The 24,631-nt window shown below is 37.0% G+C and overlaps 3 protein-coding genes and 1 pseudogene across 6 annotated transcripts in view; 2 read left to right on the top strand and 2 right to left on the bottom strand.

The window, feature by feature from the left end:
- Positions 1-24,631, top strand: part of LOC127799075 (small acidic protein 1) — a 33,949-nt gene that overhangs the window by 7,452 nt on the left and 1,866 nt on the right. Inside the window, exon 2 of one of the 4 annotated variants that reach the window (XR_008022532.1) lies at positions 2,038-2,538. The exons of 2 other annotated variants lie outside the window; for them this stretch is intronic. The gene's annotated coding sequence lies outside the window, so the exon portion shown is untranslated. Of the gene's footprint in view, positions 1-2,027; positions 2,539-24,631 lie in introns of those variants that run through there. One more of the 4 variants, XR_008022533.1, reaches the window with a different exon arrangement.
- On the bottom strand, positions 7,368-17,332 carry LOC127799071 (uncharacterized). The gene is made up of 14 exons (XM_052332786.1): positions 16,847-17,332; positions 15,959-16,117; positions 15,661-15,777; positions 15,448-15,532; positions 14,340-14,448; positions 14,173-14,240; positions 13,967-14,092; positions 12,956-13,893; positions 12,456-12,659; positions 12,294-12,354; positions 10,449-10,562; positions 9,647-9,760; positions 9,478-9,561; positions 7,368-7,947 (listed from the first exon to the last, which is right to left on the bottom strand). The coding sequence occupies exons 1-14, from the start codon at positions 16,948-16,950 to the stop codon at positions 7,882-7,884; spliced, it is 2,349 nt and encodes a 782-aa protein (XP_052188746.1). The 5' UTR covers positions 16,951-17,332; the 3' UTR covers positions 7,368-7,881.
- LOC127799072 (uncharacterized) overlaps positions 10,291-24,631 on the bottom strand; it is a 31,065-nt gene continuing 16,724 nt past the window's right edge. Inside the window, exon 12 of the mRNA XM_052332789.1 lies at positions 10,291-10,321. The gene's annotated coding sequence lies outside the window, so the exon portion shown is untranslated. The remainder of the gene's footprint in view (positions 10,322-24,631) is intronic.
- The window catches only part of LOC127799121 (beta-amylase 1, chloroplastic-like), a 7,763-nt pseudogene continuing 4,724 nt past the window's right edge, over positions 21,593-24,631 (top strand).

Raw genomic sequence — 24,631 nt, 5'->3', positions numbered from 1 at the left:
AAAAAGTGATAAGATGGAGGATGAGAAGGAAAAGGCAAGGAAAGCTGTTAAGAAACAGCTTGTTTATGATGCTGCCGGGGTTGGATTGGATGCAAAAAATGGCTGCCAGGATGCTGCCAGCAGTAGTCATGATACTGCCATTGGCAGCCATGATTTGGATGCTGCTGCTTATGACAGTCCAATGGACTTAGCAGCAGGACAGCATAGTGCTGACCCAAGATCCTCTAGTTCTGATAACTTCCAGCCATCAGAAGATGATGATTCTTCTAGTTTTGATGAAAATCAGCACTCTGATAGTGCTGTTTCATCAAGTATAGGTGGTATCCCTAGTATTGATAGGTATAATGTAGCTAGAGATAGGCAAAGGAGAGTAGTTAGACCTCCATCGAGGTATGGATACTCTGATTTAGTGGCATATGCATTGTCCAATGCATCAGAAATAGCTGGAGAGGAGCCTATCTCATATGAAGGAAGAGGCTGTAAAATCTAAGGATTCAAAGAAATGGCTTGCAGCCATGGAATCCGAGATGGAATCTCTTAGAAAGAATAAAACTTAGACTTTGGTTAATAGACCCTTAGGTAAGAGGGTGGTAGGCTGTAATTGGTTGTTTAAATTTAAGGAAAGGGCAAGAATTGAGTCAAAACCTAGGTATAAGGCTAGGTTTGTAGCAAGGGGTTTCACCCAAGTAGAAGGGGTAGATTTTAATGAAGTGTTCTCACCAATTGTGAGACACACTTCGATTAGGATTTTACTTGCTATGACTGCCCACTTAGACCTAAGCCTAGAGCAGATGGATGTGACCACTACTTTCCTCCATGGCGAATTAGAGGAGGATATTCTAATGGAGCAACCAAGAGGATTTGAAGTTAGGGGTAAAAAGGATCAAGTATGTTTGCTAAAAAAGTCCTTATATGGACTTAAGCAGTCCCCTAGACAGTAGTACAAGAAATTTGACACATTCATGTTAAGTCAAGGGTTCAAGAGTAGTGATTTCGATAGTTGCGTTTATTATAGGTATATTTCATCTAAGATCTCCATATATCTCCTCCTTTATGTAGATGACATGTTGATTGCAAATCAATCACATGGGGAAGTCCAAAGTTTAAAGCTGAAGTTGAAATCAGTCTTTGAAACAAAGGATTTAGGAGAGGCTAGGAAGATTTTAGGAATTGAAATCTCTAGAAATAGGCAGCTAAGGAAGGTCCAACTATCTCAAAAGTCATATCTTGAGAAACTCATTAGGAAGTTCCAGATGCTTGAGGCAAAGGAAGTCAATGTTCCTTTTACTTAGCATTTTAAGTTGTCCCACATGCAATCACCGAGTGATGAAGAGAGCGTGAGAGAGATGAAGAAAAATCCATATTCAAGTGTAGAGATGAAGAAAAATCCATATTCAAGTGTTGTAGGTAGTCTTATGTATTGCATGAAGTAGGTTAATGGCTAATCCAGGAAAAGATCATTGGACTGTCGTTAAGTGGATATTTAGGTACTTAAAAAGGAACAATCAATATGGCATTAGTTTATGGTGGAGATAGTTTAGATGAAGAGCCTAACATTCTAGGATTCACTGACGCTAATTATACAACGGATATAGATAAGAGGAGATCCTCTACAGGATATGTGTTTAAGTTATGGAATTCAACCATTAGCTGAAAAATCAATTTACAATCTGTAGTGGCTCTCTCCACCACTGAGGCTGAGTATATAGCTGTTACAGAAGCTATAAAAGAACTCTTATGGTTAAAGGATGTAGTAGGTGAACTCCTAGGGAAAGATATAAAGGCTACTTTAATGTGTAATAGACAAAGTGTTGTACACTTAGTTAAGAATCAAGCTCACCATGAGAGAACTAAGCATATTGAGGTGAGGTACTATTTTATTAGGGAGATACTTGAAAGAAAAGAAGTAGACCTAATTAAGGTGGCTGGTGAGGATAATGCAACAGATACATTCACTAAGACAGTACCTATGGCTAAATTACACCATTGTTTAAGTCTTTTGCAGGTTATATTATGTAAATGATCAGTTTTATGCAGGTCCATATGATGAGCAGCTTGATGAGGGCAGGTTTCAGGTAGAAACTCAAAGCAAAATGGTGGAGAATTGTTATTCAAGTTTTGCATTGAGTGTCTGGAAAGTTTAGAAGGACTTGGGCATCCTTTTGTGGATTATGTGCGGCTGTGGCAGTTAGGGAAATTAGGCTAATTGTATATTATATTAAGTAAGGGTAGTAAAGGAAATGTCCCGGTTATATCATTCCTTGTAACTCACGCCCTTGTGTCTATAAATAAGAGGCGTGGGGTAATTTGTTGGATACTTGTGATTGATCATTCTCATTGATAGTTTCCGAAAACTGTATTGTAGGAGAAAGCCTAGAAAGATAGCCTTGTAATCTTGCAGTGAGAGTTCTTGTGTATCAGTGAGGGAAGAGGGATTGTGCAAGTGTGATTCTTGTACTGTTTTTCATCAAGTTCTAGTGGATTGCTCTCTTTGAAAGCGGCTGGATGTAGGACTGATTATATCAGTTCGAATCAGGATAAAATCTCGGTGCCTATTGTGTGATTTGATTGTTCTTAACTTTGATCTTTTCAATTCTGTTTCTGTTCTTTATTTTCGGTTTATGTTGTATGTTGTATTGGCCAGCTGTGAGGTTGAGAGTTAGTGTTTTTGTTGGCTTCTTGGGTGATTTAACAGACTGTCAGTGCTCCCAATTCTAACAAGTAGGATATCTTGGTCACCATTTTATTGCAGATTTCCTTTTCTGTTTGGCTAGATGGTGATATGGCCCAAATGCTGTTAGTGAAATCTGTTTGCAAATTTTTGTTGTGACATTGGATTTAGGTTTTAATAAGTAATGAAAAAGAAAATTTCAGCTGATTAGGATCTATGGTTTTAGGATTATACATGGAGCTTTCTGGGAATTTTTGAAATTATTTATAGAAATGATCATTGCAAATCATTCTAGGAGTTACCTGATGCAGAACTTGTTGACATTAACTGTGTCTATCAAATGTCTAAAAGAGTAGGATATCTTGTTCACCATTTTATCACAGATTTTCTTTTCTGTTTGGCTAGATGGGGATATGGCCCAAGGATGGACGAGTAGGAGGGAGGAGTAGGTTGAGATGTGGGACATTAAACCTTCGGTGCAGATTGCTTAATTGAGTTTTAGAGAATAGAGGTTGTTGAGACTGGTTTACGTGGCTCTCACTTCTTTTTTTGGGTTTATAAAACAGCTTCCATTGTTTTTCTGTTGATATCATGCCCAGGAGAATATTGATGCCACATCTTCACGGAGTATTTATTATGCCCTTGGGTACTTTCTGCTATCTTGTTTATGAGTCCAGTTTTGTAGAAAACTAGAAATTGTATTTAATGCATGTCAAAAGTGTGGTTACATAAATAGCACGTAGGTTTTTTTTGGCTGTGAATCAGAATTACTAGGGGGAACAAATTCACTTATGATTTTTGACTGTAGAGTTGAACATGTGATATTATAGCCTAACAGTAACAGGGGATATGGTCATGGATAAAGATGCATGCATGGAGGTCTAGAGTTTATGTAGCCGGTTCAACCCAGTGAGATAATGGTTTGGGATGGTTGTTGTTGTTGATGACTAAAGAGTTGAACAAATAATACACTCTTTTATGCTTCATTTGTTGGTGCTCTGCAGTAGAAATATTCTTTTGGAGGGCGAATTTTATTAGGCAAGGTAATAATAGGAACTTAACAGAAAAAGCGATGTGTGAGTGAAGAAGATATTAATGGCTGCCTCTTCAAGTGATTTTGAACTATATTGTTGACACTGGTATTTAGTAGGCGAGGCGAGGATTGATTAAACCCCCCCCCCCCCCCCCCCCCCCAAGCAAATAGAAAACCGTGCAATATAAGAGGAAAATAGATTGTTGTGAAGATCATACCAATACCAAATCAAATTCTGTTAGATCAACAGGCCCATGCCTCTTTCCCCGTTGCTCCTTGATGCTTTTGGAATATAGCCTTAAAAATCACAGGTTGGAAGTTGAGAACAATCAATTGCTTCAACACTTAAATTCTTCCCTACTGAAAACTGCCAGATCATGCAATCAATTGCTTCAACCCTTTTAAATCTTCATCCTTTGCCTTTATTCATGTGTGAAGGAAAAAATTGGGTTGGTTCTTCTTACTCAGTCTGAAGAAGAGCACTGAACCTTAGTTATAGAATGGAAACAAGCAACAGCATTAGTAACCCACAGAGTCCAATTCACCTTCTTCACCCATCTGGAAGTCCAGTGTTTGGCACTGACTAAACCAAACCAATCAAACATTGCCCATTTTCTCAGCACCAGAAACTATAATTATTTTTTGATAAAATTGCCCTCAATCAATATTTAAAATTACATGATCAAATAATATCAACTACATAAATACTTTTTTTAGTACCTTTATAATAATTTTACTATAAAATATTCTTTAATAATTAGTCAAATGCATATAATAATACTATGCCAATCACTAAATTATTTTCTTTAAAGGTCAATCTTTTAAAAATAATTTTTATGATAAAAATTTCACTGTATTACCAAATAAGTAATTAAGAGAACTAACACTTATCAACTAAAACGCGTATTAGTCATGGGGAGCCATCTTAGCTATTTTGAAAATAATTAATATTTTTTAAAAATATTGCAATAACTAATCTCTTAAATTTGGCTTAATTGCAACCACTGCTCTTTCATTTTCAAAATTACAATAGCCTCTTTTGTGTTAAATAAATAAATAGATGAAATGATTCTTTTTCTTTTTCTTATTTTTCTCTTTCTCCCCTAGAACCTTTATGAAATTTAGGTTCGATCTTCAAACTCAAACGAATCATATCCTTATCTTCAACTGAACAAATTAACTTAGATTTTGTTCATGTAGGTTCGATCAAATCACAATACAAATAGCTAACCTTTCATTCGAAGTGAGGGAGACACGATTGTGGACTTGTTTGGCTAAGCGGTTGGATTGTTTATAAGTTATCGAGTTAGCTTATATAACTCGTGAAACTTATTAAATGAAGTATTTGGAAATCTCCAATAGTTTAAAAATTACTAAGCTTATTTGTTAATATACCAACATTTAGAAAAAACTCACTCCCTCCAACTTTTTCAAAAACATTGGTAGGGGCTTTTGGCGTTGATCAAATAAAAGACGAATTTGTCCTCACACAAATCTTTTATTTCTAATCTATTCATCGATCATAATCTTACTGCTTTTGCAGTCGTCGCCTCTCTGTAGCTCTTCCTCTCCGTTGCCACCACTCTCCAACATTGGTCATAGCCTCTAGCTTTTCTATCATCATCGACCATCGCCTCTAACTTCACTGTCATTGTTGGCCGCCTCCTCCAATCTTTATCGCCCGCGTCAAGTCATTTCCTCCTCTATCGACAGCCCTATGTTGTGTATATATGTATATATATATATATTATATTAGTATATTTTTTTAATAATTATATATAACTTAATTTTATTAAAAGTTAATATTTTTATAAATTTTATTTACATTATTCAACATATTTATTTTTATTTTTTTGTCAAATTTTAATATCTTATCAACTATTTCAAATTAAATTTATAACTATTAATGAATAATTTAAAAATATATTTATCTAAACACATTATCAATTTAAACATTAATCAATTTTTAAACTTCACACAATTTAAAAGTCAAGTAGCTTTTAAGCTGCTGAAAAAAACAATCAGCCAAACAAACCCCGTGCAATCGGTAGTTCGATCAACTTAGTGGCCATAACTAAGAGAGAAATACTATCTAAAAGATATTAAAAAAATTATCCACAATTAGTCTGAACCTCAAATATTTGTAACATGTAGGGCCTTCCCAACCAATCAGAGAAAATCGAATAGAACAGTCGGCTATATTTTCGGTCCTTTTCTAGGCTTCCAAACACGCCCAAACTCTCAAGACTCGCGAAGCTACTGGATACACTCACTCTGCTTCAAAACAGAATTGTAATTCCCATAAGAGGGAGCGATAGAGATAGAGGACGAGATGAGGCCGACGCCGGTAGACTTATTTGCCGATCTGGAGGACCATGGCTCGGCAGTAGCGATGGACGTCGACGACGCCGATAGCTTCGACGTCTTCGGCGATGGCGCAGCCGCCGCCGGCGCTGCGGAGGCCAGGCTCGCCGACGCCGACTTCTTCAACTCCTTCGAGGACGACTTTGACGACTCCGACATCAACTGATCCTTCTTGTCCCGCTTTATCTTTCGTGTGACGCGGTCGATCTACTCTTGTTTCCGTGTGATCTTCTAAACTCGAAACTTCAATTGCACCTCCATATACTATATTATGGCAGCATAAATAATACCGTGTGAAATTTTACTTCTCTTTTACATTCCCGATGCTAATTCTGCGTGCTAGGGTTCCTTCAAGTTCGTTCTGCCTTGAGAATTGGCAGCGAAACTAGAGACCCTGGGCGTGAAAGTGAAACTTTAGGCACTCTTCGATGTATATTTTGCCTATATTTGGTTCGTTAAGCCAATCTTGATTCTTGAGCTACCGCGAAGCTAGGGTTTCTCAGTGGACCATAGCATGGGCGTTGAAAGATGAATTTCATTTCCGGGAATTGGTACTTTCTAAGTAACATTGGTTGATTACGGGAATGTAGTTCCTTCTTCCTTGCATCCATTCCTTCCAGATGTAGGTTTAGCCTTCTCATCATCTGTGTGGATCCCTGAATTGGGCATCTTCATCTTCGTCTTCGGCCCTTATTTTCTTTCTCTAGCTTAGAACCTTTTTGTTAATATGAACATGCATAATTTCTCACCATGACAATGTCACACATTCAAATTGATACTAGCAGTCTTTCAAACAGTAGACACTCTAAGCTTCCACTTTGGAACTGGGATTTTTCAATGGAAAGGAAGATGAAAGTGTTCCAAGTATACTATTTTATTTATTTTTTTAACGTCGAAATGGCTTCTTGATTACCACCTACTGTCCTTAGCAACCTGTAACCCATCTCCTGTTTCTTCTCCATGTACAGCTACTATCAATCACATCATGAGAAGCAAATATTGTGAATTGTAACAGAGGAACAGGAATATCAATCACATAAGAGAAAACTCGGATAATTTATCTAGTTTAACAATGTTGCTTATGTTTATGGAAGGAGTTAATATACAATTAAAAAGAAGGTAATGTACACCCTTTACATTAATACGATATACCTTTTGCATTGGGTGCAGAAGAGCAATGCTCTTTTAAGTACCATGCAGGGGAGTGGGCAATTTTCCTATTTCCCCCACCCCCTCCCGGCTGCACCGAAGAGCAAGGAATGACAAAAGCAAATAAATCATTTCATGTATGGTATGGAATGGTAAAATTTTTGCTATTTCCATTCTTTGAAAATCAAATTGTGGTGTACAAATGGCATCTCTCACAAACAAGTCGTCTACCTTACAACAAGAGGTACAGGAGGAAGCAGCCAGATGATGCATAAAATGAAATTAAATCACAACATTGAAAGAAAGCCCTGATTTTAAGTATTTGGCCTTTTGCAGCCATTGCCCTTACAGTCAGACAGACATCTACAGTAATATTCTTCTATATGCGATTTGAGCGAGCCACTCGCTCTTTTGCTTGCCCTTTCGAATTCGAGTGTCTTTAAAGAGAAAGATCTTTCTAGTTCGTCGTATGAAAGCCGGGATCCTCAAGCCATTTCGGAGGCGATTGCTAAGATTGCGGAGAAGATCCCAACAACGGCTATTGCCAGCCCTCCCTCCCTCCCTCCCTCCCTCCCTCCCTTCTGCAAGCTACCAGAAGACACTGCACATACATCCCCCCACCCCAACGCTTCATCAGCTACAAACAGCAGCTACATGGTACAAATCAGAAACCTGTGATTGCGTTGTAATATTGTTGCCAAGTACTGAAGCAGTTAACGGCAACAAAACCCTGGAAGATAAATAGCACATGATCAATAAACTCACAGCTGAAATGGACGTGAATGTTCTTCAAATTAAGCAGGAAAGGGAAAGGACTGGCTGAAACATGCAACAGGATACTTCAAAAATTGGCAAATAAAATGGAAATATATGCTCTTTAACAAGCATTCATATGGAAGAGGAAAATTTACATTCGCTTCCAGAGTACAAGTTAAATAGTTGTGTCATTATAAGTTATGATTCGAATCAGTAGGTCGTAGATTCGATTCCTTGTTCTATGCAATGAGGCAAAACTTCCACTTCTGCTAAAATTGAGAACACGAGCGGGGGAACCGTGCAAGGGGGTAATCCCAAGAATGATCCACATTCATCATCCTCACTTTGGCCAACTAATTAATGTCTGGGCGAGCACCCCTTCCCAATAAGCTCAGTTTGTAAGCAACTCCAAAGGGAAGTATGAAATGATATGTATTACTTTCAATTGATGTTACTTTCTAGCATTAAGATCACAAACATCAGCCAAAGAGCTTAGTGCAACACAGAATATACACAGTGGGAAAAGGACCAATCAACGCCTAAAAGAAAGGAGATACCGTCAAAAGAAAACATACCAGCCAAAATCACCTATACATCTCATCATCCCTCTGGAGCAATCATGCATCCTAGCATTCTAATGCATATGTTGGAACCTAAGAGGGATTAAAGATAAAACAGATGAGACAGTAGTATAAATAAATTAGGAAAAAATGGGCACTTAAAAGGGAAAAGAGAGAAGAAGGGGGGGGGGGGGGGGGGAAACTAAAATAAAAAATATAAGAAGACCAAACCAGGCTGCAAATTGAACAGATTCTTTGAGGTTCACATACATGCGTAAGCTCCCAACATCTCTCCTTAATTGTCTTCTCATTTGCTAGTTATCTTTCCCCATCTTTCATGTCAAGTTGTTGATATATAATTTTTTTCATAAGCTTTTGATTTTGCTTTTACTAACCGCTTTCTTTATTTCCATTTTATTTTTTGTGTCAAAATATATACATCTTTAGCTTTTCATTAATTAAAGGCATGTATGTAAAACCTCATAACAATTTTTCTTAATTTAAATTTTTTTAAGTTATACTTCTTCATTCCACCACCAAGACTTCTTTAATCTGCATTTCATTAAACCAAATACGTCAAATATTTAAATATTGGGTTGGCATGAAAGTTGAACTTGGCATACTTTAATGCTATCTTAAATTATTAACTACCATCTTATCTATTGTTAGTGAGAGGGATAATTTAACAATAATATATTATTATTTCTATCTCAAAACTCCTTAAACAGCTTTCATCCTCCTCCTATCTTAAACATCTTTCTTCAGTAATGTTATAGTTATTATATTTCTTGTCTTCTTATAAAAGCATACTTTAAGAAAACAGAAGAACAATAGGTGTCAAAAGGAACTGGGGACATAGCTTTACCATCACAGTGATAAATACTGACAGAAATAAAAAAGCAAGCAAGTTTAAAGAATTAACAGTAGAATGAGCCATGTTATACCTCAATTAAGTTTTCATCTAGAACACCAGGTGTGCAATTCCCACTGGGAGAATTTTCAAATTGAAAGATCCTCAGTTTCCCTTCCTGAATTTGAAGAAGAGAATTTGAGTTAAAAATCTATCCAGAAACCCTAACAAATGAACTATAAACAAAATTTCAGTTGATTCACCTTGGTTCCATAGACAAGGCCACTACCAACTGAAGGATGAAAACAAGCTACATTGACCTCATCCTCTGCGCTAGGCAGGACTCTGACTAATTCCATATCAGAAACCCTGTAGACCTGAGTCGTAAACATTAAGAGTCAATAGTCTTGGAATTTCATATGCCAAGTAGTAAAAATTGAAAAGGCAGGCTCTGTATCTGAATAGCATTACTACCTCACCATTCCTTTGGATGATTGCATCCACTTAATATAGAGAAATCATAAGATTCCACATGGAATCATGGATAAGGGCAGAACAAGGCAACATGAGATCTCCCTTGAAAACTACTGCTATCTTTTTTTATGATATTCAAATCACACTCACTTGTATAAAATATTAGGAACTTCTTTAAGATTAAAATGACTAAATTTCCAACACTGATGGGTGACAATTTGGAAACCAGGAATGCCAGTTGGACAAGTTTGTTTTAAGTGCTTTGAATGGCCACTTTCTAAATTTTCTCAGGACCAGTCCTCTGATATTCAGAGACAACTGTTATTTAACACCAATTCTGCATTCAACACAAACTAAATTTTTAACTATTTGAATTCTATGCCTTGTGATTTTCAGGATTTTTTGTTGTTGCCCGGGGCTTTACTAAGCTTCATAGTTGATTTCTTATAGCACTTAGCTAGTTAGTTTTTTTTTTTTTTTTTTTTTAATTTCCTTTTTTTTGTTAAAGGGCTCATCCCCTTTGAAGAGTTTATGTTAATATATTTTTATTTATTAAAAAAGCATGTTAATAAAGACAAATGAGATTGATACCTCTAAAATGGTGTAAATTGGGATTGTTGTCTCTCCATCAATCACAACACTCTTAAGAAGTGAACTGTGGCGACGACCATAAGCCAGTAACAAGTGCTCCGATGTGGGTGAAAACTGTAAAATCAAAAAGTGCAAAATTTAGCAAAAACCACTAAGATTACTGACTAGTACGCATCACATCCTGCATAATATCAGTGAAAATTAATAGCAATTTGGAATGCAATTACCAACTCAAAATAGTGAAAGTGAAGATAAAAGTGGTCATATGGTAGTATAGGGTTTTAAGAGTGCTGGTAGATTTCAGGTTCTAATAGACACAACAGCTATAGTTTTATGGAATTGAATATTTGGGGCCATCTGAGTGATAAGCTTTTGATTTTTCAGAAACTGGTTTGATAGATAACCCCGCTCATTAATTAAATAATTGTTAAACAAAAGGCGAAAAGATAGTGATAGAGTTGGTGTCACTAGATGCTTGACAACATATTTATGGGATCAAATATGGACTGCATCAATCAACAGCATTTACAACATTAAACTTGGTGGTTTGTAATGAATTGTTCCAAATGAATCTTTTTCACAAGAAAATCAAATGAATAAAATATAATTTGCAGTTCCAACGAGAGAGAGAGAGGGGGGGGGGGATATTTTTAAAAGAAATGAAAATGGAAAAGAATACCAGGCAACAACGCATGAGCTACAACGTTTAATTACTATTGCTATAAAACAAGCTCATATTTTATCTTAGTTGCCTTTTCTTAATAATGAGAAACAATTTGAAAGAACCAAGTCAACCACTAGAACTACTGGTTTTAGAACTAGAAAAAAAAATAGGCTTACTCTTTCTTCAATTGAATCAAAATTCCAATATGAACTCTTTTTACGTATTTTGTTCAGAAAATTCGAGAATCCAAATTTGATTACCGTGTCAAGAATAAGAAAAAAATTGGGGAAAACAAATAGCAATTCAAATATGTAATATAAATCCCGGAATTTCACCTACAGTTGATTGACATTCAAAGGATCAAAATTCAACATGACCAAAAAAGATTCAGAGAACCAAATTAAACAATCAAAAAAAGAGACTAAATGCTTGCTAATGTGGTCACTACCAAAATAGGAAAAAAGGGAAATAAAAAGAAAATTGCTTGATTTAGAATTTAAAGGAGAGAGATTAAAAGTGTTTTGTTATGTTATTTGCACTTGAAGTTCCCTTAATGCATAACTAAGATGTTTCTAGCAGTGCATTTGAACAATGGTATCAAGCAGAGATCAATCATCTTAGTAGAAGAATAGTGGTGATTCTAACTAGCTTTCAGGAAGAACAAAATTGTGAACTGTGAACTTGGCTTGGGGTTTTTTTTTTTTTTTTTTTTTTTTTGGGGGGGGGGGGGGGGTGGGGTGCTGTGTGGTTTCTCTTACCATCCCACTTAGATGGAAAATGGAGATACTAGGCTACTAGGGCATCAGTAGTTGGATACAAATGCTTCATATTGAAGTATATACATCCAACCTAGCAACTAAGCTGATGAATGAGCAAAAAGAAAAAGAAGAAGCTGATTAGCACTACGTATATCTTTTCCTGACCTCCTTTTGTTTTATTATTTTTTTTTTGTGTGTGGGGATTTTTTTTTTTTTTTTTTGAGAGGAGGGGGGGCAAGGGAAGTATATATTATTTTCAACTGAAAACATGAGCAATAAAAGTGAAACAGAAAATATAATTAATTTCAAACTTCTACACTCTTTTCTAGCCATAATAGTATTTCAACAAACCAAGCTTTTGAAATGCAATAGAAAGCAAAGATATATAAAAATAAAAATGAAAACATCCACACAGAAACTGACCTGAATAGAAGTTAAACAATGGGCTGCCCTGATTGCTCTTGATGCAAGCACTGAACCAAAACTAGGTACATGGAACGGAAAGTAGATTACAAATAAGTGTAAACCATAAATAGAACTGTAAAGTACATAATGAAGTGCAGAGCAAAAGAAGTTTGTTCTTACGTTGCTTCCTCAAGAGAATATATGCGAAGTTCATATATGACTTGATGGGCTGAGATAGGGTGTCGTGTTGGTGATGTTGAAGCTCCAGTAACCTCATGGTTAACCTGACTATGTAAACCTGAATCAGCATCCATTTGTGGCAGCACACATGCAACGCAGGCCGCTAGAAATCTGCCACAAGGTGAAAAATGGGCACCCATTTCACTGCAAGAAAATTCATACATGTAAGCTTCTAGAGAGAGTTGGGACAATATATGCAGTATATCCTTGACAGTGATAAAATACAATTTGCAGTTAAACTGGGAATTATCAGCATGAACCACATTCAGAAAATTGTGAGTACTTAATGAAATGAACTTGAGGTACAGGCCTTTCACATGACCATGAATAATGAGCTTAATGTAGGATTAAAAACTTGGACAGAAGGTCCCAGGAAAAAACAAAAAAAAGATTGAATAAAAAGAGATTGCCACAAATTTAACAAAGGTGAGAAACTTTACCTACAAAGTACAGCATGTGGTATTGTCAAACGACACCTTGCAGCATCAAGAGGGGCAGAAGGATCTTTAACATCATATGTCCAAATTCGAAGCTTTACGGTGCAAGGCAACTCTGCAGCAGCTGCAGCAGCTAGTGATGTGGCAACTTCAGATTGCATCCTGCTAATAAAAGGCTGAGGATCGCTCTCATCATGTGTTGTGTTATTAGAAATAACGTCACCAGATCCAGGTGCACGTGTCATGTGAGAGCGTGAAGCACGGTGCCGTGAAATAGATCTTCCACTAACTCTAGAATGACCAACACTGGGGGGTATAACTGATGGAACCAATCCAGCAGGATTTTCTGTTTCTCTATGTGCAGATGAATTTTCATGAGTAACATTATTACGAGGACGTATTCGTTGGCAAACTTGGCTTTGACCAATCAACCACCCCTGTAAGAAAGGTAATTCCCAATATCTGGGGTCTCCAAAAGGAAAAACCTGGTTATTTCTCTCTTCAGTCTGCAATTCAGTAATTCCCATAGCATCCACTGTAGGCTGAGGATCAGCATTTTCCATTCCCCTTGAGGAAAAATTTGGCCATGGTTCTTCAGGTACAGAAGAGGTACTGGGTTCAATAGGAGACAACAGAAGTTCATATTGCCCTGACGGAGTTGAATATGTGAGAAGCCGCACTGTGGTAGAAGGATCCACTCTATATGTGGCACTAGTTGAACTGACGTCCCTATCAGTGTGATGTAATGATAGTCTATCCTCATCTCTACCAATTGAAGGGCAGATCAGAAATGGTAGAGATATAAGAGGTAGTTCATTTGCCCAATTAGAACGACTACCAGAACGAGCATCTGCTATATACACAGTAGGGGGGGGATAGTGCAAATAGCCAGGAGAAGTTGCAAGCGTCCTTGGAGAATCTGGTGAGTCCAAATCATTGACCTGAAAAACAACAACATTAATAGGATGGAGAACTGGAATGTGAAGGGCATTATTTTAGGAATGTGAAAGTTACCTCAGCAGTTAACAGAAATGGGGCAGCATGTGGATGAAAATGCACTGCTCGAAGGGAACGGCGTGTCTTTAATACAATGATTGGCGAAGATGCCTCTCCTCTCCTATTGTAGTGCCATATATACAGCTAAAAAACATTCCAAAGCAACCTATCACAAAGCATCCGATATAAAACTGAATGAAATGCTTGCACTCTAGATTCCTCACCTTGTGGCCAGAAGCTACAGCCAGAAGATCCCCTTGTGCATGGAAAGCAATAGATGCAATGGGACGATCTGCATGGATGAACAGAATCTCTATTCGGATCTACTTACGTAATGCAAAGAAGATATTAATATTCTAAAGGTAGACACGGATACAGAAAAAGTAATTACAAAAATCACGTGATCCTATGCATTCTGCAGTATTAGCATCCCATAAGCGAACTTCATGATCCAGACTTCCACTTGCTAGAATTTCAGGGTATAGTGGGTGGAACCTAACCTGCAAAAGGTTAAATAAAATTTGGTAGGAAAGTCCTTTATATGATACAGGACATAATGGCCCTACAGAAAATGTGATAGTGAATAAAGATAATTGGCAAACTAAAACTTTTCGTAACCGATCCCACCTAGTGGGATTAAAGTTTGATGTTGTTATTATTAAGCATTTACAAAAACAAATAGGTAACATATCAAAGCATATCAAACACCTGCATAAAGCACCTTAACATTCAGATAAAATAAAGTTCAAAAAAGAATACTTGAAATTCCAATCCACCATTTATTTGAGGACTTCTGTTAATCTTCCCTTCGCTTCTTTTATTTCGCTTTAGAACCCAAAAAGTATCCCACCCCATTTTGAAAACAAGCTTCGAGGAAAACACAATTTGCCAGCCAAGTGGTGTACTGGAAAGCATGGATGGGATACATGACTGCATTAGACAAGTTACCAGTAATGCAAGTTTGCTGGTAACCATGAATGGGATTATCAGAAGAGTGTTTGAGTTAGTGCTCTGTCAAATTTTCAGCCTACAACTCATATCGATCCCAGATTTCACATTAACTTGACTTCCCATGTTAATGTTCAATAATAGTCTAGGTTCTTATATGCGAACTAGGTTCTTATATGTGAAATCAAATTCACCTCTTCAAAGTTATCATATTTATAACCCTCAGCAATTTATATTTGCCACATAAAGAATAGGCAAGAAAAAGAAGGTTATTCAACTAAAGAAATTATCAATTGCTAGTCATTCTTTTACAAATGTGTATGGGGCAAATTCTAGAACCCAATATTGTCTTGTACTACTAATACCTTCATCCTTCTTTTACCTTTGGGAACTGCTAGGGGCGGGCCTATCAAGCTGCCCAAAATGAGCATATTCTACGGGTATATCAACTTCCATATCATGGCAGTTAAACACCTACTGATTGCATGTTTCAGTGAAGCATAGATGAATTTAAGTGAACAAATGAACTGAGAGGGAGAACTATGGCTTACCACCCAAGGTGTCCTCCGATGACCATTCAGGACCTTTAAGCATCTGCCAGTTTGGCATTCAATTATTTTAACTGTATGGTCTCCACTGCATACTCATAAACAAAATTATGTTTCAGAAACTAACTCATTCGTGGGTACATATGGTTCCACTTAACAAAGCCTATTCTCAACTGTACATGTCAACAGAATAAAACAAGATGGAGAACAACATACTGTGTCGATGCAAGTGTTTTTCCATCAGGACTGAAAGCTGCTGCAATGGTGGACCTAGGTGGCGGCGACAGTGGACAATACTTGGCTGACAAATGCTGTAACGACTCAGCTTCCACCCTGTTCCAGACAGAGAATTTCAGAATACCGAGATTTGTGGCTGCAAACTAATACACCGACAAATGGGCAATAACCTTATGATCATCCAACCATGTTCAGAAAACGACAGCCTCAAAACACAAAAGGTCATGGAAACTTGGAGAGAATCTATTGTGAAGATTGCAGATGATTAACTAATTACCATGAAAGAAGACCACGTCTTGCATCTCTTACTGCTTCACGTTTTAACGCAGAGGCATCAACATGATGGTTAGAAGCATCCACCAATATCCTTTTTGCTGAATGCTTCCCTCGAGGAGAAACCTCTCTCAGTGCTAACAGTTGAAAGACATTGCTACCACTGCCATTGTCAAATTGAAGTAGTGAGCAGAAGACCCACAGAGATACAGGCAGATAATCAACAATTATAAAAACCATAACATTAAATACATAGTTGTTATGTTGGATTCAGTATACATATAACAACACCCGTACAAAATGCATTACTTGAGCTCGATAATATGTAGATCTCTTGAGCTTGAGTAATTATGGGACTACAACATGAATTTCACATTAATGACTGAAAAGTATTAAAATTTTTAGAATTCTAACTCCAATAGTATTCATTGTGACGACAAAAAAAAAAAAAAACTACTTATTAATCTTAAGACAATAAAACAAACAAACAAGTTGCATCTGTATTTCTACTTTTTCTTCAACCAGAAAATACAAGTTAAGAATCAAATGCACACGCAATAATTAAACTTCTACTAAATTAATTGTCACCCATAACATCAAGTCTATCGAGCTCACGTGAAATTACCTCTATCGAGTAATCTAGGTTTGAAATCTCGGATCAAACATCAATTCCCATTAGAATTACACACAAGCCCGACAAAATTCATCTGCCTTAATCTAGCCAAAAAGACAAAAATCATCGAAAACTAGAAAAATCGGCTCAACACGAAACGAAATCACCCACCCTTGGAATTTCAGATCTTCACCCGCTATATATTGGCAAAACCTACGAATTTGACAAAATCATAGCAACACGGAATAAAACAAACCAAATTAGGGTTCATTTCGGGACCTTTTTCTGGAATTGAGGTGGTTGGGGGCAGTCAGAGGAATACGCGGCTGAGAAGTCGAGGTTGATGGAGCGTTCGCGTTGTCCGTCACGAAAGAAGCCGTCATGATCTACCCGATAAAATCCGAAACTCATGCGCCGCTGAATTTAGGCATTGCGAAGGAGAGAAAATAAAAAAATTCCCGGGAAAGCTTCGGATTCGCGCAGAGGCGGCCTCGATCGATCGGATTGTGATTCGCCAATGGTCGATAAATATGATGTGTAATTCGAAGGATCTGCTTCCTGTAGATCTCTCTCCCCACAAAGGAGGGGCAAAGTTGGAAGAGGAGAAGATGGGATTACAACGACGACGATTTACAGTCGGCCGAAATTGATTCAAATGCAAGCAACGGGACACAGTTTTTAACTTTTAAGCTTAGTTTGGAACGAAGGGAAGAGAAGATTGAAAGATTGAGAAGCCTCCGAATTGCAATTCCGAAATTTATTTTAAAAATAGTTTCAAAAATTTTATTCCTATCGGGTGTTCATTCGGTCTAAATTGTTCTGACGTTAGATCGGATTAAGATTGATATTCTTAATAATACTATACCGGTTTGGGGTAGAGCTGGTTCTTATTAGATTTGTTCAATTCAATCTTTAATCTTTTTTAATTATTATATAAATTTTAAAAATACTCATTAAAAATCAATACGTTAACAACCAATCTCACATCGGATTAAAAACTTGTTGAAGTAAAAATGTGAACCAAATACTAAACAAAATTTTAGTCGGACTATAATTTGAATACAGTTAATATAATAGTAACTAATTGGTCTAAATTAAAATGAACTAAATCATTATTTGAAAGTTTTATCGAGTGAATACTAAATATTGGGCCTATTTATTGCAGCTTAAAAGATACAACTTTTAACTTCTAGCGTCAAAAAAGTGGGAATATAATATTTGTTCTAACTTGTAGAATTATAGTTTATAACTTTTACTAGTTTTTAGAAGGGGTAGAAGCTGTCTTTTTCAAAATTGAGGTACCCCAATTTCTACAACTTCTGATTAAACGGTCACATTTTAATAACATTTTTGTGATAATTTTGCCTATGTTTTTAACCAATAATTACCTTCATGTCCACGCAATTAAGCGTCTCTCTTCTCCTCAGCTATCTCAATTTTCATATCTCTTCATCTCTCTCGCCATCTCCCCTTCTTTCTTTCTCGCCATCTCCTTTTCTCTCGCAATCAAGCGTCTCTCTTCTCATAATTCATTAGTTATAACACTTGAAACTTATACATATACACTAATTAATTTTAAAATTATCATTCTACAACTATTAAGGGTATTATGGATAATTATATAAAAATAAATTATTTTACAACTTATGGTATCAAATACCACACCTACTTAACTACAACTTCTGAAAAGCTGCAGCAAAGAGATTCATGACTTATTCTAAGTTTTAGAAATTATAATCTGGGAAGTTATAAACTATAATTTCTCTAATTAAGGTACAACAAACAGAGTCATTAGATTTATTTACTATTAAACATAGTTGAATTTGTTTAGTTCGGTTCAATGGATTGGTAGGTTTTTTCTATTTAATATAAATAAAAAATGTATATGTAAATAAACACAAGTATCTACGTTGTTCTAAATACAAATAATAATAATAAAGTAGATTGTTAATTTGTTAAGTTTTAAGTTGAAGTTTTTCTATATTATATATATTAACTATTAAACAATACATCATAGAGAGGGAGAACCACTTTTTAATTTGGATTTAAAATTTAAAAAATAAATATTCGAACCAAAGACCCGACCAATTTTTTTTTTTTTTAGACCAATTTTTTCTTACCCCTATCTACATATGATTTAGGAGTTTAGGGATATTAAATATAGTGATGTCATTAATGATAATTTAAACACTACAAATCTAAGAAGTACGGACACGGATATGAGGTAAGGAGATATAATATTAAAAAAAAAATGTAAGATACAACACAATTAATACATGTTAATTAGTAAAATAAAGCATGATAAAACAACAAGAGATTCAAAATTATATTCAAAATTCACAAATATGCATTTAAAATTTATAAGTTAAAATTCCAAATTAACAACTCTAATCTAATTAGCAATCAACTTGTAATCCAATCGTCATGCTCCCTTGTAAACTAGCTCATTTTGAAAGAGATAGATAATACAAATGGGAATAGTATAAAAGAATAGAGCAAATAAGTGAATAGTAGAAAAAATTGTTACTTTTTAATTTTTAAAGTGTTTGACATGTGTCCTCACGTATTCTAGTTATATACTTTTAATTTTTTTAAAGAAAATGCTTGACACGCCACATGAGCGTATCTAATGTGTGTTACCACACATCAACCAGTGTTGTCTTGATTTTTAGCCTTTATTTCCTTAGTTTGACGTTTTCTTACAGGAACTCGTTAACTGATAAATGCAAAATTTGGTCTGCAAGGACTGAAAATTCACCAATCATCTATGATAATTGATTGAAAGTTTAATATCAAATAGAACTTATAGTAGAAGCTTGAGGAGCAGACATGTGGAATAGAGGGAGTTCGGGTGATACTTTCCCCCTAAACTATTCGCTTCACTAAGGAAATAAAGACTTTTGCATACACGAGCATGTACAAGAATACGGTATTGCATTATCGACAACTCTTTGAAAGGATGAAGATCATTCCCTACTCGTTATTTTTGACGCAAGAAAGGAATAGAATATGGGAAAGTATCCGAAATATAGACAACACCAATACAACAATATTCCTAAAACGTATCCACACTTTATATTTAGAAACTTTTTTTTTTCATTTTTTATTTCTCTCCCTCATTTCAAACACAAATATTGTCTTTTTCCATCATCATTTTTGAAGAAAAATATAAAAAAGAACTTGAAATTTAAAATGTATTTATATTTTAGGTAAAATCCATATTTTTTTTCTCCTATAGTTTCACATTTTTTTATGTGACAACTCAATTTTTTTGTTATTTCAATTATATTTATGAACTTGATTTTTTAGTCAATTTAATTCCCTATATTTTGACATTTTTTTGCTTGTCAAGCTAAACTTTTAATTATTTCGATTATATCCTTGGTCCTGCATTTTAATCAATTTAACCCTTATACTTTCATGTATAAAAAAAATAATAAAGTGAAATGAGAAAGTACACATCACACTTTGTTCACGTAATAATATAAGGATTAAATTAATTTAAAAATACAAGTTTATGAATGTAATCGAAATACTGAAAAATTTGAATTGACACATAAAAAAAAAGGTAAAGGAAGAGGGGTTAAATTGATTTGAAAATATAGATTTAGAACTGTAATCAAAATAATGAAAATTTTGAATAATTTTAAAAAAGAAAAATGAAAAGTATAAGGGTAAAAATATAGATTTCGCCATTTGTTTTAGGAAAATAGCAACAAAAAAAAAAACCCAAACTTTTTTGCAAATTTGTAAATTTATAAACACGTTTCAATTTTGGTAACTATATTCCAATTAAGTGCAATTTCATCTAATACTTGAAATTAATTTGGGAGACATATATTATTGTTGATATGGTAAATCACTTGTCATAAAAAAAATATATATATATATGGGTGACACTCACTTGTAGATATATAATAAAATAAAAAATAAAATTATATACATGAATCTCACTCTTATATATATATATTTATTTATTTACGTAAATTTATAAATTCTTGAAAATTTTTGATTTTTTGTTTAGTTATTTGCCCTTTGTTTTATTACATTTGTTAACGTGGAAGCGTGTTGGTAGAAGTCTCTGGGCTTTGGCTGTTCTAAGTGGTCGGCTGCTTAGTCCAAAGAGAAGCACTGGTTTCTCCATTCTACTGGACGGGTCTCTACTCTTCGGGTTTATCCCCTTATGGGCCGACTTAGCATTGGGCCCTACTCTCGGCAGCCGTAATAGCGGACCTCAAAATAAAATAAAAAATTATATTATATAAAATTTTATCGACAACGGCCAAGTCTGTTTTCGTGTAGAGCCACAGAATTACCCTTTTGGGTTCAATGGTGAAGGAGGTACCCACTTGTCGCCGTGGTTCCCAATCCTCTGGAAGCCGATCATTTTGGAGTTTACCCATCCATCACATCAGCACCGTCGAATCACCAAGCGTGTTGGACGGTTGATCGCGCTGGATTCTCCGTGTCCCGCAAGGGGGCTTATCAGGCACGATAACGTGGCAGTGAGTCACCAGCAAGCAGGCTCTGGTCACCGCCCTGTCGCCGTCGTCCTAATCCCGCCACGTGTCGGGCTGATCCGAAGGCCAAAGCGACGCGCCCGCCGTTTACCCCCACAAACACGTCTCTCACGCCCATAACCATTTGGTCGACTAGATAGTACATACTCGTGCATCGCCTGGATTTCACGTGACGTTGTTGTCCACAAGTAGGTTTCGGTACGCCTGATGTAGCGGATAATTACTCTCTCTTTCCTCCCCAGGCCATACCTTTTCCCCAACTAAAAGACAGATAAAAGCGCGTGATGGGGCTCGCTGGAAGGTTCACGCGCAGCGGCAATCGGAACGTCCATCTTCACGTGATCAGAGCAATCGCAGCCGTTGCCTGCGCAGTCGCTAGTTCTGCGACACGTGTTGGTGTGAAGACGTGGCAACGAGCCAATGGCTTTGGGTTCAGATTGGTATTATTTTAATCTTATCCAGTTCCGGGGAGCGCCTATATATACAAGGACCGGACCCGTCTTGGATTTGGTCTATCGTCGTTCGTTGGCTTCGAATTCAAACACCTGACGCTCCAAAGATTCACAGCTTTTACTGTAATAACGAATCCTCTTTCCTACTTTCTCGCTCTGAATATACAGATCTTATCTTCCTTTCTGCATCGGGGTATTGTAATACATAGGGGATACGTTCAATTTTGATTGTACGGGATGGCCATGAGTTTGCCACAGCAGATCGGAGCCCTGTCGGGGATGCCGTTAGCGGTGGATTCCGGTAATAACGCGGGGAGAGCCGGTGTCTGCGACGATGAATGCATCGGCGGTGTGGAGGTCGCCGGCGATAAGCCTCCGGGGCCTGTCGCAGAAGCAGTCGGCGGCAGAGACAGATCGGATATCGCCGTCGCCGCCGATGAGCCCTAGGATGGGCGGAATTCGGCCGGATCTGACGGTGGCGTATCAGGCGCTGATGGAGGCGGAGCAGGCGGTGGAGCCGAGAGAGTACAAGGAGGGTGGGAGAGCCGGGGGGAAGGGGAAGGGGGTGCCGGTTTACGTTATGATGCCTCTGGACAGTGTGACCATGGGGAATACGGTGAACCGGAGGAAGGCGATGCAGGCGAGCATGCAGGCGCTGAAGAGCGCCGGAGTGGAGGGAGTGATGATGGACGTGTGGTGGGGGGTGGTGGAGAGAGAAGCGCGGGGGAGTACAATTGGGGGGGCTACGCCGAGCTCTTGGAGATGGCGAAGAAGCACGGCCTCAAGGTCCAGGCCGTCATGTCCTTCCATCAATGTGGCGGAAACGTCGGTGACTCTTGCACGTGCGTACATTCTCTCTCTTCATCTCATCTCACGCCCTTTCCAAGAATTTTGCACTTTCAATTCATTTATTCGTAGTCACTCAATGCTTTCACGTTGGCTTTCAGATCTGGTAGTTAAAAGGGTGAACTACTTTTCAATCCCCTTTTCCATTTCTTATGCTTGAATCTTGCAAGAAACTGGAAACAATAATAGAAAATTAGATTAAGTATGTGTTGCTTCTAGTAGTAGTTTTGTTGCTTCTTAAATTGTTTAGTGCTAACTGTTAATGTATATATCTCAGTATTATTGTTTGTAATTGTATGATGTCTCTGATTTATTAAATATTTGTTCATGATGTCCCTTTTATCCATAAAGTTTAATCTATATAATATAATATTAGTTAGATTTGCTACTCTTTAGTTTAAAATATTTTATTATTTATAATATAATATTAGTTAGTTTTGATGTCAAGAAGTGGAATAAATATATATGTAGTGAGAGATAATTTGTTTAATAATATATTATTATATTTTTGAAATATTTTTAGTTATATAATATTCACATGAGAAATTAAAATTCTTTATGCTGTATGATATTTTTGCGGGTATGCTAGAATGTAAGAAGTATGGAACAAAAATCTTTTGCTGGCATGATGCCCAATGTGGACTTATTAGCCACCCACCAAGAGGAAGAGAAGTTATTGATGTAAGCAAGTGTAGATACAGGAAATATTCTTCCACACGGCTTTGAACCCAAATTGTATACGCTACCTGGAGTCTGGAAATAAGGAGCGTTGAAAAATTGATCAAATCATGATGCTTTGACAGAAAGGAAGATCCCTTTGTGGAGCTTGCATTTGATGAGATATGGTGTTGGGCATATTGATTCAGGGCGAAGTGGGCTGGGTGGATCCGGGGGGGGTGGGGTTCTAATAAGTAAATGGGTTGAGGTTATATACACGTGTTTTGATCAATGTATGGTAAAAAAATGAATATAAAAAATGCATGCAATTGTTCTGGATTTAGTAGGATTTTTGTACTATTTCCCGAAACTGATCTCAGTCTTTGGATGTTATTATGTACAGGATCCCTTTGCCGAAGTGGGTCGGGGAAGAGATTAACAGGGACCCCGACCTTGCCTACACAGACCAGTGGGGAAGGAGAAACTATGAGTATCTCTCTCTTGGTTGTGATACTCTTCCAGTCCTCAAGGGACGTACACCAGTCCAGTGTTATGCAGACTTCATGCGTGCTTTTCGAGACAGATTTGAGCACCTTCTTGGGGACACGATTGCGGTGAGTACTTGACGCTTAGTATTACTTCTTACTTGCCTGCTAGATGTTTATTGCTTAAAGCTTTGTGAGGTTCGTAGTTCCTGATAATTAAACCAGTACTGCTAGTCTGCTATAATCGCCTAGTTTCTGTTAATCTCTTGCTGCTTTCAGTCTTAATTTGTGGGCCTCAATGGAAACATTGGAATGCTTAAAGCTTCCCTTGGTTTGATCTGGAAAAGTAAAAGGCCAGTGGGGGGTGGAATCTGTTGCTTTTCTTTTCTTAGTTTTGGTGTTTGTGCCTAAACTTGATAACCGAAAGGCCAGTGGAGGAGGAACTATTGGAATGCTTTTAAGCATGAAATCATCTTGTGAAAAATTTGTCCAATTATTTAACTCCTAAAATCTGTTTGATTCAGGAAATCCAAGTTGGAATGGGTCCAGCAGGTGAGCTCCGATACCCATCCTACCCCGAACAAAATGGGACATGGAAGTTTCCTGGAATTGGGGCCTTCCAATGTTATGATAAGGTAAGTACTTTTTATGATCCTGCTCTCTCCCCTCCATTTCTTTGTATTGCTTTTGGTTTCTTCGTCATATTAGAGCCCTCTTCTTATGCAAGTTTGGTGGTGTATTGATTGCAGTACATGCTTAGTCACTTAAAAGCTGCAGCAGAAGCTGTTGGTAAGCGGGCAGAATGGGGAAGTACAGGCCCAACAGATGCTGGACACTATAACAACTGGCCAGAAGACACGAACTTCTTTAGGAAGGAGGGCGGCGGTTGGAATGGTCCCTACGGCGAGTTCTTCCTCACTTGGTATTCTCAAATGCTGCTGGATCAGGGAGCGAGCGATTATTGTCCTCAGCTAAGGCCATCTTTGAGAATGCGGGTGTGAAAATCTCAGTTAAGATTGCCGGCATTCACTGGCATTACGGGACTCGTTCTCATGCTCCTGAACTCACAGCAGGCTACTATAACACTCGCTTCCGAGACGGGTA

Source organism: Diospyros lotus, chromosome 4, assembly GCF_014633365.1.
Source record: "Diospyros lotus cultivar Yz01 chromosome 4, ASM1463336v1, whole genome shotgun sequence".
In the NCBI taxonomy this organism is placed as follows: Eukaryota; Viridiplantae; Streptophyta; class Magnoliopsida; order Ericales; family Ebenaceae; genus Diospyros; species Diospyros lotus.
The sequence above is the reverse complement of the archived record's forward strand: the minus strand, read 5'-3'. Positions and strand labels throughout refer to the sequence as shown.

Coding starts and splice junctions, on each gene's coding strand:
- LOC127799071 (XM_052332786.1), bottom strand. CDS start 16,950: ATGACGGCTTCTTTCGTGACGGACAACGCGAACGCTCCATCAACCTCG. Junction 15,533..15,660: donor AAAACACTTGCATCGACACA/GTATGTTGTTCT, acceptor ATGAGTATGCAG/TGGAGACCATACAGTTAAAA. Junction 13,894..13,966: donor CATTTCTGTTAACTGCTGAG/GTAACTTTCACA, acceptor GTTGTTTTTCAG/GTCAATGATTTGGACTCACC.